This window comes from Epinephelus moara, chromosome 7 (assembly GCF_006386435.1).
Source record: "Epinephelus moara isolate mb chromosome 7, YSFRI_EMoa_1.0, whole genome shotgun sequence".
Classification (NCBI taxonomy): Eukaryota; Metazoa; Chordata; class Actinopteri; order Perciformes; family Serranidae; genus Epinephelus; species Epinephelus moara.
In genome coordinates this window covers 24990981-25006159 of record NC_065512.1, presented here as the reverse complement: position 1 = coordinate 25006159, position 15179 = coordinate 24990981, and the positions used below count along the sequence as shown (strand labels likewise).

General features: G+C 40.5%; 1 protein-coding gene across 2 annotated transcripts in view; it reads right to left on the bottom strand.

Moving 5' to 3' along the window:
• Positions 1 to 15179, bottom strand: part of erbb4b (erb-b2 receptor tyrosine kinase 4b) — a 476392-nt gene that overhangs the window by 92806 nt on the left and 368407 nt on the right. For both annotated transcript variants that reach the window (XM_050048517.1, XM_050048518.1), the window contains exons 16-19: positions 14620 to 14664; positions 8172 to 8304; positions 3178 to 3300; positions 1363 to 1461 (exon numbers count right to left, since the gene is read on the bottom strand). In XM_050048517.1, the coding sequence (XP_049904474.1) occupies positions 1363 to 1461; positions 3178 to 3300; positions 8172 to 8304; positions 14620 to 14664 (400 nt within the window). The remainder of the gene's footprint in view (positions 1 to 1362; positions 1462 to 3177; positions 3301 to 8171; positions 8305 to 14619; positions 14665 to 15179) is intronic.

The following is a 15179-nucleotide window of genomic DNA, read 5'->3' as shown; positions in this document are numbered from 1 at the left end:
CTGTGATAAAGTATTGTCAGGTTCCTAACTGATGGAAAATTATGTGAGACCATTATCTGCCAGTGTGATTAAAGAGAAGATCTGTAAGTTATTATCATGTGAAACTCTGTAGAAATAATGTCTTTGTACCTCTCAAAATAATGAGAAACGTTCTCATAATAATGTGATATTATCTCATAATGACTTAGTATGTCAAAATAATGAGACGGTTTCTCAAAAAAATGCATAAATGTCACAAAAATGAGAAAGCTTTCCCAAAATATTGAGACTTTTTCTCAAAATATTGACTTAATTTCTTAAAATAATAAAAAAAAATTCCTCAAAATACTAACTCAATTTCTCAAAATAATCAGAAACTTTCTCAAAATATTGACTTCATATTTTGAAATGCTGACTTAGCATTTCAAAAAATAATGAATTAGTAGCTCAAAATAATGGAACTTTCTCTCAAAATATTGACTAAGTATCTAAAAATAACGATACTCTTTCTCCGAATACTGATTCAATTCTCAAAATAATCAGAAACTTTCTCAGAATAATGTGGTAGTATCTCTAAATTACTTATGTCAAAAAGAATGCATTATCTCGAAAAAGGAGAAAAATTATTGATACCATATTTTGAAATGATGACTTAGTTTCTCAAAATAATGAGACTTTTTTTCTTCAAATACTGACTCAAATTCTCAAAAATAATCAGAAACTTACTCAAAATAATGAGTTATCTCAAAATAATGAGCCAGTATTTCAAAATAATGAAAGATTTACCCAAAATAATGTTATTATCTCAAATAATGAGAAACTTTAACAAAATATTGACTTAAAATCGCAAAATAATGAGAAGTATTCTGAAAATAATGAGATATTTTCTCAAAAAAAAATAAAAAATAAATAAATAAATAAATAGAATCTCTCACAATAATAGAAACTTTTTTAAAATAACAACTTGGTATCAAAATTATGAGTTAGTATCTCAGGATAATGAAAAACGTGTCATTGAAGATTCTCAGTCATCCAGGTCATGGTAATCATAAGTGCTATATTGTGGGCAACTGGACATATGATAATGAGAAACATTCTCACAATAATGACTTCATTGTTTTTCATTATATTTTGAGAAAGCTCCTCATTATTTTGAAATACTACAAGTCATTTTAAGAAAGTTGCCATTATTTGTAAAACTTTTTGTTTTTTTAATTTTTTGTTATCATTTTAAGGTACTATGTCATAATATATATATATATATATTTCATTCTAATTACTTCTAGGACCTTTTTTATTACACTGGTGGAAATGGGCTGCCACATAAAACTATCAAGAGAAAACAATTAAAAACTTAAATTTTCAGGATTCGATGATACTCACGTCCATAAACTCCACGTTAGCTTTGGGTCCTGTGGCCTCATTTAGGATTTTAATGGCTACAGGAATCTTCACTGTTTCACCCTCTGGAACCCAGATACCCTAAAGAGACACACACACAAACAGCTGATGAGTGCAAAGTCACAACATTCCAACTCACCAACATCTTATAAAGAGAGAGATGTTAAACTTTAGTATTTTCCACCTGGACCCTATTTTACCATGTTTTGTGTCTAAGTAACCAACGGGAACAACACTCTCAGAAATTGTGTCTTGCTCGAGAAGTCTCGTCTCCCAAATGAAGTTGTTGCAGGAAGACAATAACAGACAGACCAGATCAGGTAAAACATAAAGAAAAATGTTTTATTTCTCTGTAGGATCCTTTCCATAATGCTGTCAGACACATAACAACCTAAGCCTGTCAGAGGCAGAAAGAAACTCTTCAAGTGGATGTACATTTACGATTCACTATTGCCCCTCAGGGTTACACAACAGTTCATTTCTCAGCTGCTGGCTGCAGCACTCTCGCTCGATGCTGGACCACTTTCAAAAACTGTTGTCTCCATAGTCACTCAATTACAAAAACAAGAAAAAATATGGTCCAGGTTAAAAAAAAAAAATGCTGGTTTCCCTTTGAAAATTTGACCAGGAAGAATCTTAATTATTAAATTGAGGAATTTTCACCTCAAATTCGTCTTTGTCAGCTTTCCTAATAACCATCTTCCATAATCTCACTGGCAGCGTATGTGAAGTTCTGCATGCTGCATGATTAACAGTGAATTTGTCCTTCAAAAAGACATGGTAAAAAAAAAACTATTTAATCATTTTGAAGTATCTAATTTCACGTGGGATTAAAGTGATTTAGCAGCTGCCAAAGTGGTCAAAGCATTTAAAAGAGCAGAGAAATCAAGTGCCTCTCAACTTTTTCCAAATGTGCCCCACCTTTGTTCAATCCTGATGTGACTACATCTCTCCAGTGACTGCAGGCCCAACACCTCTGCTCATACATCAATGTGATGCCCCCTTTTTAAACACAGTCTCTCTCCCTGTGCTTGTGTAGATGGTTACGATTTAGCAGAATGAATTGAAGTTGATGAGTAATATTGAAGCATTTTGGTGAAAAGAGAAGTGAGCTGCAAAGCAAAACATGTATTTACAAGTCAATCTGAACGCTAACCCTCAACATTAGCCACGACCTCCGAGCTGTGCCTCAAATAATAAGATCATGCAATCAAGCTGCTGAAGCTCTGCTATCCTGCTGACTGCCTGGGAGGATTTCAACACCAACCAACTGTTCCTCAACCCTGAGAGGATCCAGTGGAGGAAATTTAGATACCTCCTGCCTAGAGGTGGCTGGAGATTCCCGAGGGAAATGTGCAAGATGTTGCTTTGAAAAAAGGACATCTGTGCTCCTGATTACACACCTCTGACCCAGAAATGTGCTATAATGTGAATGGATGGATCTACAAAATGACCAGACTCTCGCCGAAATCATCAGTGAAAGTCTGTTCTCTTTCTAATTTCAGCTGTGTCTTTCTCTACTTTTCCCCCAACCCATCATCACACTGGTGGTGACCTCAGCTACCTCTTATTTCACTGTAACCCCTGGGGTCTCGGTGTCTGCTATTACTTATTCTTTTCATCCCCCGCCTCCAGCCTTCCATCTCATTTCCTGTCATTAATGATCCTGCAATTCGTCTCTCTTGTCTTCCTTTTTTTTAAATCAAGTTCTCATATCATGATCTCAACTTCAGGAGGATATTCATTTATTTGTCCATGTACCAACTGATATACATGTTATTTTTGTGCGTGTTTTACCTTGTAAACAGTTCCGAAGGCCCCGGAGCCGAGGATCTTGACCCTTTTGAGTTCTGTCTCTTTCAGGATGCGGAGCTGGGCTTGGTTGGGTGCTGTTCCACTGGGTGTTAAAGGTTCCACCAGCTGAAAACAAATCCAGAAACAGAGAAGTCATTCAATCAGTGGGTATTGTATCACAAGCGCTGTAACACAAGCTCCCTACAATGAGATGAATTCATTTTTCACACGGCACCTCTGCTGTGTACAAAGTCAGCATAATCCTTTCAACCAACAAAACAGAATTCATCATGGGAAAATACCAAGAAATTGTTAAAATATCTGCTGTCACTCATATTGCCAAGCAGTTATATGTCATTCCAATCCAGTCGCCAGAAGAAAATATTCAAATTGTACATTTCTGCAAACCACTGATATGCTATATTTGTATGTTTTACATATATCATATAAATTCTAAAGTGACCGAGTTCTGATTACATGTCTATGAAATGACTTTGACTCCAGTGGGTGGAGGGGATGATGGATGGCGTGCAACTGAGAGGAGATGGCTGCCAAGCAGAAGGCCACTGAAGCCAGCAATCAACAAAACTGGTTGTACTTTAGTGAAACACTGGCAGCATTTCCAGTAACAATCGGGCCACCAAACCTGGGCGCTTTGGGCTAAACGTGATCTTTTCCATCCATAATCAAAGGGTCTTGTGCCTGAACACAACCACACATTAACCACAGCGTTGTAAAGAAACATAAAGTACACAAATCCGCTACATAATGTAATGATGCTACATGCTGGAGATGCTGGAGAAACTTACAATGCCAACATTGGGTTGGGTTTTTAGCTTCAGGATAAGCATGGGAACACTAAACACTTCCATGCCCAACCATACACATGTCCAGGTAAATTTACCAACCCCTTTTCCACAAGATTGTGCCTCCTAACATACCTGAATTAAGTAGAAAAAGTCCATTTACATGAGCTACTGCTAATTTTCACTACTTACAAGACTATTCCTTGACTCAACGGCAAAAAAAGGCTGTTTCTAAAAACTGTGACCTAATTTCCACGAAGTCATGCTGTGAAACTCTTTTACCATAACAACAATTACCATGGAGTTACTCGGCACTGAAGTTTTTCTTGAAATAAGAATCCTAAAATAGTGCAATTGGAATGCAGTGTTTACTGTAATTTATTGAAGTTGTAATTGCTCTGAAACCTGTTAATCTTATCATGCATTTTCTGCAAAACACCTAATCTTAATAAGTAACTGCCCTGTACTTCAGGTGACAGGAGGGTTACTATGGCATTTTTCCAGCAAGACAAATCCAAACCCTGGAGTGCCATTACCATTTCAATATCACAAGTGAGAGATTTAATACGTGAAAAGAAGAGGGAGATAGAGATAGGTGGACGAAGAGCGAGGGAAAGAGGTGGGGGGAGGTGGATAATTGCGGAGCCCGAAAAGGAGTTGACACTTTTGTTGTCTCATTACTCCTCAAGTGGAGGAATGAACAGATTTAACAGCAAGAGAGGGAGAAAGATTATATGAGGGGAGGGAGGGAGGAGGGGGAAAGGCGCGGGGCGGGAGAGGAACCGTGGCAGAAACAACAACAACAAGACAGCGATGGAGAAGCGGGCAGCTGAATTAGTCCGAGGATGCAAAAGCATGAGAGAGGGAGCAATATAAGGAGAATTAGGAAAAGAGAGGGAGATTAGAGAGGGAGGGAGGGAGGGCAGAGAGGGGAGAACAGAGCGGGAGTGTAAATCAGCCTGGCTGTGGTCGGCCGCTTCTGTCCCTCTGGCTCATGGTTACCATTTGATTAAAAACAATAGCCATTCTTCATTTAAATGGAATAACAAATCAGCTTCTGCAGGGTGGGAACAACAAGGGCGGCGGCCACACACACTCATAAACACACACACACACACACACACACACACACACACACGCAGGACAATACAGATGTCTTTAAAATGATCTGTCCACACACACACATAANACACGCAGGACAATACAGATGTCTTTAAAATGATCTGTCCACACACACACACACATAAATACTACTGTATTCCTTTCCACTGTGCAGGGAGCTGTCCAGCATTAGTGGTGCTGAAGATGTTGAGGCATGAGAAGCTGCCACAGTGCAGCACACTGGAGCTGTCCAGCTTCTCACTCTAAGAGGCAGTGCTGGAAACAACATACTTGCTCAGCTAATGGCTGAATCCAAATGTCCACCCTCTGGACTTGGCAGACTGAGCCCTCACGGACTTCAGTTGTACAAAGTGTGACGTATTTACCGTCATCATGTAAAGTCTGTAAGGGCAGGGACTGCAAGCGGCTAATAGACAGTGCTCGACTGTTTTACTTGTTGCCGTGGAAACATTCAGCTATCGCTGCTGTCATATTTATATATGTCATATAAGATGAATATGTATGTATGTTTAGTTAGGGCTGGCTCAGGCTTGCCTTGGACCAGCCCCTAGTTAGGCTGACTTAGGCCTAGTCTGCCGGGGGATCTCCTATAACACTGAGCACCTTCTCGCCTTCTCTCTCTCTCTCTCTCTCTCTCTCCTTTTCTAACACTCATGTCCTGTTACTGCATGTCACTAACTCAGCCGTACTGCATGTCAGTAACTCGGCCTCTTCTCCGGAGCCTTTGTGCTCCACTGTCTGGCAGGTTAACTTCTATCACAGCGGTGCCTGCATAGTGTGACGTGTGTGGTTGTGCTGCTGCTGTGGTCCTGCCAGATGCCTCCTGCTGCTGCTGTGATCATTAGTCATACTTCTACTGTTAATATAAACATATAAATTATTGTCACTTATGTAAGCTATAAGATATTTAATTTATCATGCTGATCTGTTCTGTACGACATCTATTGCACGTCTGTCCGTCCTGGAAGAGGGATCCCTCTTCAGTTGCTCCCCCTGAGGTTTCTACCATTTTTTTCCCTGTTAAAGGGTTTTTTTGGGGAGTTTTTCCTTATCCTCTGTGAGGGTCCAAAGGACAGAAGGCTGTCGTGTGCAGTAAAGGCCTCTGAGACAAATTGTGATTTGTGATATTGGGCTTTATAAATAAAATTGACTGACTGATTGAAGTTGATGAATAGTGCCTGCTCATTTGTTGCTGTAGATAGCAAGATATAACTCCCACGTATAGCCTTTTTTGATAGTGTGTTAGGTGCATTAGAGTAAATGCAGAATAACATAAAACATATAAAAAACAAGGAGAGCGCACACACACATCATTCAGAGAGTATAAAAAAATATTTTAGATTGTCTCGAATAAATAATAAAGGAAGTGCAATATTGCACTTGTTATATTAGCTAAGTATTGCACCATATCGACAGTTCAGAGCTCAGTTCATGCGGGTATTGAGTGTCCTGACAGCCCATGGAAAGAAGTCTGGTTGTCCTGCTCTTTATGCTCCTGTACTGCTTCCCATTTTAATAGACCTAACTATCAATAACTTTTTTATACATGGATCGTTTTTTTGTTTTTTTTTGGCAGTTGAAAAACCCACAACGTCACATCTGTATTGCAATGAATTGTGGGTTATTAAATCAGGGAAGTCTGCTTAAGTCTGCACCCCAAGCAGACTCTCTGGAGGTCTTGTGGACTGGATGAATTGTGGATTTGGACAGCCCTAAGCAAAGTCTGCAAGTGTGGTGAAGTCTGGACATTTGGATTCAGCCAATGTTAAGTTTTTCCTGACAACAGAATGACGAGAAAAAAGTGCATTAATTGAATAGATGCAAAAATGAATCTTAATGTATTGTGACAAATTACACTGGTTTAGGTGGTTAAAGCAGTTGTATAGTGATATCCTTTATATAAGCTACAGCATTATAATGTGGGTTTACAAGTGAGCTACAACTGTAGTAATTGAAGGCTGTTAATTATATGCATAGCACCTCGGATTGCTCTGTAAAAGGTAGTTTCTTATACTTATCGCATTCTTCTTTTTGAATAACAATGCAGCAGTTTTAGCATATAACATTTGACATTGTTTGCAGCACATTCTGCTTTCACATTAAGAATGCCAGCAAGCTTCTTCCGTCATGCTGTTCCTAAGTATTCTTCATTAACTACATAATGCGAAATTAAAGAGACATATAAGTAATCAGGAAACAGTGACAGTGTAAGTGCCTGCCATATGTGAGAGAAGTGTAAGTGTGATAACAAGCCGCATCCGTGCTATTTTGTCATTATAGAAGCTATCGGCACACACACTTCACTGACACTTGTATGCTCTGAAGAGACAGAAAGCAGTGGAAGCAGACCTTATTTTCACTATGGATGCACAAGTGCATTACATTATGTGCTCTTCTTGTTCTAAAACAAAGGAGGAGTGCTTTCAACTCTTCTAATGGTATGGTCCCTTACCTCTTCATAACAGAAGTGTCCTCTATGGCAAAGTCAACACCTGAGCCACTGAGTTTCTGACACTTTCTCCACCTCTGCAGTCACCATCTGGAGACGTGAAGCCTCATTCTCTTTTCTCTCGCTTTCAGTCTGACTTTCTGTTATTTTATATAGTATGTGCCCGGTGTATGTGCTAGGAATGCACCGACACTCACGCTGCTACACTATAAACCTAGACTTTCAGGCACACACACATATAGTCAGACAAATGTACTCAGGCATTTCCTGTTTTGATCTTGTTTTCTTCAAAAGCTAATGACATATTCGTTATAAAGACTGCCAGTTATATGCAAAATCTGTCAATCTGCCACTCTTCCTGGAAAAAAAAAATCTATTATTTTGTACCCCTTTCACTGTTTTTTTTTTCACCTCCTATTTCTCAACTATATTCTTAATGTTTTTGAGTCTGTAAACCCCAAGCAATGGCAAAGTTATTTGTCCAGTTTGATGCAATAATAAAGGTTTAAACTGATATATGCCATACAACTGTCACCAATTTCCTCTGATTTCCAATCATGCACAGTCTTGAAAACACTATCTTTCAGTGGCAGCAGTTTCTTATCTCATGCCCTGCTTACCTCTGTCTCCAGGAAGCGACGGAGGGCTCTCTTCTTCTTAATGTTCTTCCGGCGCACAGACACCGCTACGCTCAGCACCATGATCACCACCATGAAGAGGCCACCAATCACTCCTGCTGCGATCAGAGGGGTTCTGAAGATAAAAAAGTGGAGGGGGAGGAGAAGGAGGGAAATTAGTAGATGATGAAAAAGAGGAGGATGCAGGTGAGGAGAAAGAATATTATTATTTTTGGAAAGAGAGAGATGATGACAGGGGAGGCCGGAGGGGTGGGGGGCGGTGGGATTGGATGTGTTGAGTAGGAGTAGAGAGGATGAGGAGAAAAAGATAGAAGTTGGCATCATGTTTATGGTGCCATATGCACACACACACACAGAATAAGTAAATAAACAAACACACAAACTAGAATACCTGGCTCATGTTTGTATGCCTCTGTGTACCAGACAATGCACATACAGTTTACATCCATGTCTGTGGAAACATTGATACTTCACACAAATCTTTCCCTCTAGCGGCACAGAAGATCTTTACAATCAGCACAGTTTCAAGGTGGGCACCCAAGGTTAGTGTCACCTTCTGTTCCAAAAATATGGTGTTGAGTAATGGCCAGAAACGTGTTGTTGCAGGACATTATGATGTCACAGTGAAGCTGACCTTTGACCTTTTGGATATAAAATGTCATCACTTCATCAATTTATCCTATTAGAGATTTCTTTGAAATTTCACACACCTGACGAATGAATTCTTGAGGTATGGCCAGAACGTTTTGTGAAGTCACAGTGACCTTGACCTTTGACCTTGGATCACCAAATTCCAATAGATTCATTGTTGAGTCAAAGTGAATGTCTGTGCCAAATTTGAAAAAATTCCCTCAAGGTGTTCTTGAGATATCAAATAATGAGAATGGGATGGATGTACGTACACATGGACATAAGTTTGTATGGAGGTACACTCTATGGACACAAGCATTTGGTTATACCTGTTCATTATTGAATTCAGGTGATTCAATCAGACCCGTTGCCACAGGTGTATAAAATCAAGCACCTAGCCAACATTTGTGATACAAAATGAGACGTTCTGAAGAGCTCAGTGACTTCAAGCGTGGTACTGTGATAGGATGCCACCTTTGCAATAAGACGGTTTGTGAAATTCCATCCTTGCTGGATATTTCACGATCAACTGTAAGTGATGTGTTAGAAAGTGGAAGCGTTTAAAAACAACAGCAACTCAGCCAAGAAACGGACGACCACGTAAAATCACAGAGCAGGGTCAACGACTGCCAAGGCGTATAATGCATAAAAGTCGCCAACACTCTGCTGAGTCCATAGCTGAAGAGTTCTGAACTTCCACTGGCATTAATGTAAGCACAAAAACTGTGGCAGGAGCTTCATGGAATGGGATTCTTTGGCCAAGCAGCTGCAAACCAAAGCCAATACCAAGTGTTGGATGGAGTGGTATAAAGCACACTGACAATGAACTGTGGAGCAGTGGAAATGTATGCTATGGGGTGACGAATCCCGCCTCTCTGTTTGGCAGTCAGATGGGCGAGTCTAGGTTTGACAGATGCTGGGAGAACTGTGAAGTTTGGTGGAGGAGGGATAATGGTATAGGGCTGTTTCTTAGGTTGTGGGCTTGGCCCCTTACCCTCACAGAAGGGCAATCTTAATGCTTCAGCATATCACGACATTTTGGACAATGCTATGCTTCCAACTTTGTGGCAACAGTTTGGGGAATGCCCTTTTCTATTTCAACATGACTTTGCCCCAGTGCACAAAGCAAGGACTATATAGACATGGTTTGATGAGTCTGGTGTGGAAGAACTTGACTGGCCCGCACAGAGCCCTGACCTCAACCCCATCCAGCACCTTTGGGATGAACTGGAGTGGAGATTGCCAGCTAGGCCTTCTCGTCAAACATCAGTGCCTGACCTCATAAATGCTCTACAGAAGGAACGGGCACAAATTCCCACTGAAACACTCAAAAATCTTGTGGCAAGCCTCCCAAGAAGAGTGGAAGCTGTTATAGCTGCAAAAGGGAAAGCAACTCTATATTAAAATATATGTATTTGAATACAATGTCATTACAATCCCTGTTGGTGTAATGGTCAGGCGTCCGAATACTCGTGTCCATATAGTGTACATACATACAGATGGACAGATGGATGAATAGACAACCTGAAAACATAATGCCTCTGGCCACAACTATCGGTGGCACAGAGGCATAAAAAGATGTTTCTAAAGTATGTGCTGATTTTTTGGAGGTGATCCTTAAAAAACTTCTTCACCTTCAGTTTTTGTCTGTTTTCCTACCAGCTTCATCTGGTAACAAATATCCCTCCATGCCCTCTCATTAAAATCGAGGCTGAGATCAAAAACATGGAAATAACCATCAAAGTGAATTCTCAGCACCACACTGACGCTGTCATTTGAAATCAAGCCTCTCAATAATTTTCCTGATATGCTCCCCAAACTGTCTACAAAGCTGCTGCAGAAATGAGCGTTCAGAGTTGCCTTTGGTATACCAGCCGATCCCCGCCTTTTTTGCTATAATGACAGAACTTAATTTGGTCAAGGCATACTAAAACTCTCCTAAATCATGGGAAAAGGCTGCTACTTAGGACTGTATATCACAAAGTGCAAGGATACACCCCATAAAATGTTATCACAGTCAGCCGGCTTCATGAGAAGTGAGGAACTCTATCTCCCCCACACCTTTCTCTTTGGCTGGCACAGGGAGAAAATCACCATTTTGAGGACTTATAATGTGTGATGGTAACGAGCTGTTGAGAAGTAGAGCCTAGCTAATAAATGTGCCAGGCTGACATACCTGATAATATTTGCTTAGCGTAGATACTGTATGAGTATTGATAACTTCAGGTAAAAGCTGTAAAAAAAAAAAAAAAAAATCCTCACTTTTGTTTGAGCTAATTTAGACACTGCATAGTCATTACATAGATTACCCACAAAAGAGCACTGACAACTTTATTTTTTATCTGTAAAGATGTCCACCTGATTAAATATCATGGCAACAGTTCTTTGAAGGAATAATTTGAAATACACCTCTTGGCTGTCTTGTGGAGGATTAGATGAGAAGATTAATACCACTCTCATATCTGTCCATTAAAGGTCCAGTGTGTAGGATTTAGGGGGACGTACTGGGCAGAAATGAACTATAGTATTCATAACTACGTTTTCATTAGTTTACAATCACTTGAAACTAAGAATCTTTGTGTTTTTGTAACCTTAGAATGAGCTGTTTATAGACCCTTTTACTGTAAGTAAACAGAATGATGTGTTTGGTGGGCGGGGCTTAGCTGGAGGCAAAACAATTTTCCACAGACGTTATATTAGTTAGCGCTAGCTAGCAAGTTCTGTTGGCTGGTTTAAGACAATGGAGGAAGATGATGTAAGTGGTGCATTCAGAAATACTCATTTTGAGTGCTGGAGTGTACTATGGCACAAAATGGACCATTTGTAGATTTAGAGCGTTGTCTAAATTTACCATTTAGTTATTCAGAGCACCGCACTCTTGGAGCACCGGAGTGCGCTTTGTCTGGGGAAACAGAGCAGCAGAGCACTGAGTGGAGTGAAGCTTAACTGTTTCTTAATTAATGTAGAAATAGAACACTCCGTTTCTTTGACAAACAGGGCTCTTATTTTAGTGAAGAGTGTCAGAGTTAATTTATGAATGCACCATGTCAGATCACTCACTCTCTGGGACTGCGAGTGTTACTTGAAAAAGTAAACACGGTCCAACGGGACCAGACTGGCTGACCCCTATGCTCTCACACACACCTACTACAGGATTGCTGACGGTGGAATGGCCGGCTCTGTGGTTGATTACTTTGCCAATTTTACAAAGGAGGATGACACTTCCAACAGTTTCCTCCAGTTTGTTTTGCTATTAAAGCTAACGTTAGCTAATGCACTATTGGAGAAATCCAATATTTCTCTTAATACCTGCCCAATTTCTGATTAGGTAGACATGATAACCCTTAATACACAACAACGTTATTCAACAGTAAATAATTTCCCCTTACCTGATATAAAGTGTGGGCTGCACATGCAAGCATTTTTTTTTAAGATCACGTCCGTCCAGTCCTCGTCATAAGGCATTTAACCATAGTTGTCTTTTTTTTGTTGACAGGCAGTGGCTGCTGGTATATGATAAAATTTCAGTTTTGAACCATGACTTCTTCTATTCTGGCTCCCAATAACACAACAAGACAACATTTTAAAACTCCTGCATAGCCAACAGCCCTGTGGTGGTGAGTCGTGTTTTGCCTCCAGCTAACAAACTGGCATCATTGTGATGTCTGCCCTAAAAGGGTCCATATCTACATATGAACTAATCAAACACTGGCTCTGGATAGGGCTATTTGCACTCTATTGTTGGCCACATGGGAGAATATTCAGTTGGTTGCAATGTTGCAACCTCACCACTAGAAGTCACTAAATCCTACAAACTAGACCTTTAATATGAATGAACAACCAGGAGAGAATTAGCTTAGAATTACAGTTTAACAGCCCCTCTAAAGCTTACAAATGACCACGTTATCTTCTTTGTTCCATCTATATATGCATGGAGATGTAAAAACAAAAATTCATGGTGACAACAAGAAATAGGAAATCACTGCACTTGGTCGAGAAACAGTCCAGCATGTAACGTAGGTATGTTGTAAAGGTTTTGCGCAGATTGAACAAGCTATAAAGTAGTAAACAATGGGCTTAAGAGGTGCTGCTTTGGACAGAACTATTTTCACCTGTCTCTGCATGTTTCTGTATTTTGTGATCTTCCATTAAAACTTGACTAATAACGAAAAGAAAGGTCACTAAAGATTTGACGCTCAACCAAATGTCATTTTAGCATCAAGACCTACTGTAGATATCTAATGAAATCCGCACACTTCATATAAATGGTCTTTCTAACTGACTGGACTAACTACTCCCCTGAGTGATCATCTATAATCTACTCAAGACATACAGTTCTCAAGGTTGTCCAGCAAGCCACATTTGCACATGGCCAGCCATGCATTGGACCACATCAAATGCAATGTTTCTCCACCATTACAACCATCACTCTAAATAGGCATGCACAAGGAGCCAATCAGGGAACACAGAGATACCAGACAATAAGGCAGCTCTGATCATTATGAATTAAATTGGAAAGATACTGCCAAATGGGAACATGTTAGATGAGGTATTACTTGTCAGTTTTATCAGACAAAATATTATTACAGGAGTAAGTGACAGGAAGCGATTAATCCATCTTAATCAGATATGCACACAATCCCTACACAAGATGTATGTTAATGCCAGGTGGAACGATGCCCTTTGAAGGCTTAGTGTAATCATGTATTTCTGATAAGCCACTTTCAGTCGTGCTCAAAAGCCAATACCTCCAACCCGTAACAGATTTACAAGATGTGTGACGCCTCAGAGCAGGCAGCCAAGCCTGAGGTTGGCCGGGCGTCTACTGCTGTATCCTAACCACAGCTATCGGAGATCTGATAAGGGCTGATCTGTGCACCAGGTCAGCTGATAGCTACATTCCCTATCTGCTGCAGTCCCCCGTCACCCTGTTGGCAGTGTCCCAGGGACTGATTCAGGGGGAAAAACCTAGATTTTGAGCAGATCTCCAGAAGGCGTGAATGTTTTCTCTGAAATTGTAGGTATCTCCTGCAGCATCTATTGGCCTCGATAAAAGGTTCAAGACGGAATATTGATTAGTGAATACTTTCTTAATGGTTATCAGTTTGTCCGTCTTTGTATCTAACTGTATGGCTCTTTCATCTGAAGCTTCCAGCTAGTCTAAATGTCTTTGTTTTTCCGGTCTAAGTTAAAAGTCAGTCATTGCCTTTAAGCATTGCACTATCCTGTCCTGCATTGCTCTGTTCTCTTTTGGCAGCTGTGTTGTGCTGCAGATCTGCAGACCCACCAGTAAGTTCTGTAGCCTTTTTTTTCTCAGTTAAATCTTCCCCAAAACACCACACAACAATTCTCAGCACCACTTGATGCCAAAGTGTTTCTCTTATGAAATCTTGAATCCATTTGTTGTGAACAGTTAGCGGCATTTTGTTCCCCCAACCCCCCGTATAGCCTCAGAACAAAAGCTAAAATGCTATCAATTTATCAAGAACCAGGCAAATTGCTTGCACACACGCGCACAGGCAGACACACACACACACACACACACACACACACACACACACACACACACACACACACACAAGCATGCACAGAGAGGCATTAAGGACACTCACAGGGATTTTGGGCCTTAGAGCTAACCATTAATCAGAGACTTTGCTTACTGTGATTCTTTTGTGTTTGTGTGTGTGTGTGTGTGTGTGTGTGTGTGTGTGTGTGTGTGTGTGTGTGTGTGCCCGCATCGTGTGTGCCACTACGCAGGTGTGTTTGTATGAAAGGCAATACGCAGAAAAGAATTTTGTACCTGTCCATCCAACCAATACAGTCTTGCAGTCTTGGTCCAATGCACCTAGGCAAACAAATACAAGACAAAAGTTAGAGACACAACATTCATAGTGTATTACATATCTGAGAATGATGAGACCCTGTATTGAGTTGAGCAAAGCAACACAGTAACTAATGGTTAATCAAACACAAACTAAACCCATATCTATATTACATCTTTGCTGAGAATATGTGCTCTCGGTGGCCTTTTGCATCATTGTTTGATGATGCAGCTCACATAATGGGAAGTATAGACTTCAGCAAGACTCCGAGAGGTCACTCATGCTGAGTAAAATTACATTTTTCATGCAGGCCGGCTGTATTACAGCACACATCTTTGGCAGCGTTCACACATTAGAGATATATAATAATACATAATAAGATCTGCATTCGGGCGGCATGGTGGTGTGGTGGTTAACACTGTCGCCTCACAGCAAGAGGGTTGCCGGTTCGATCCCGGGTGTGGGAGCCCTTCTGTGTGGAGTTTGCATGTTCTCCCCGTGTCAGCGTGGGTTCTCTCCGGGCACTCCGGCTTCCTCC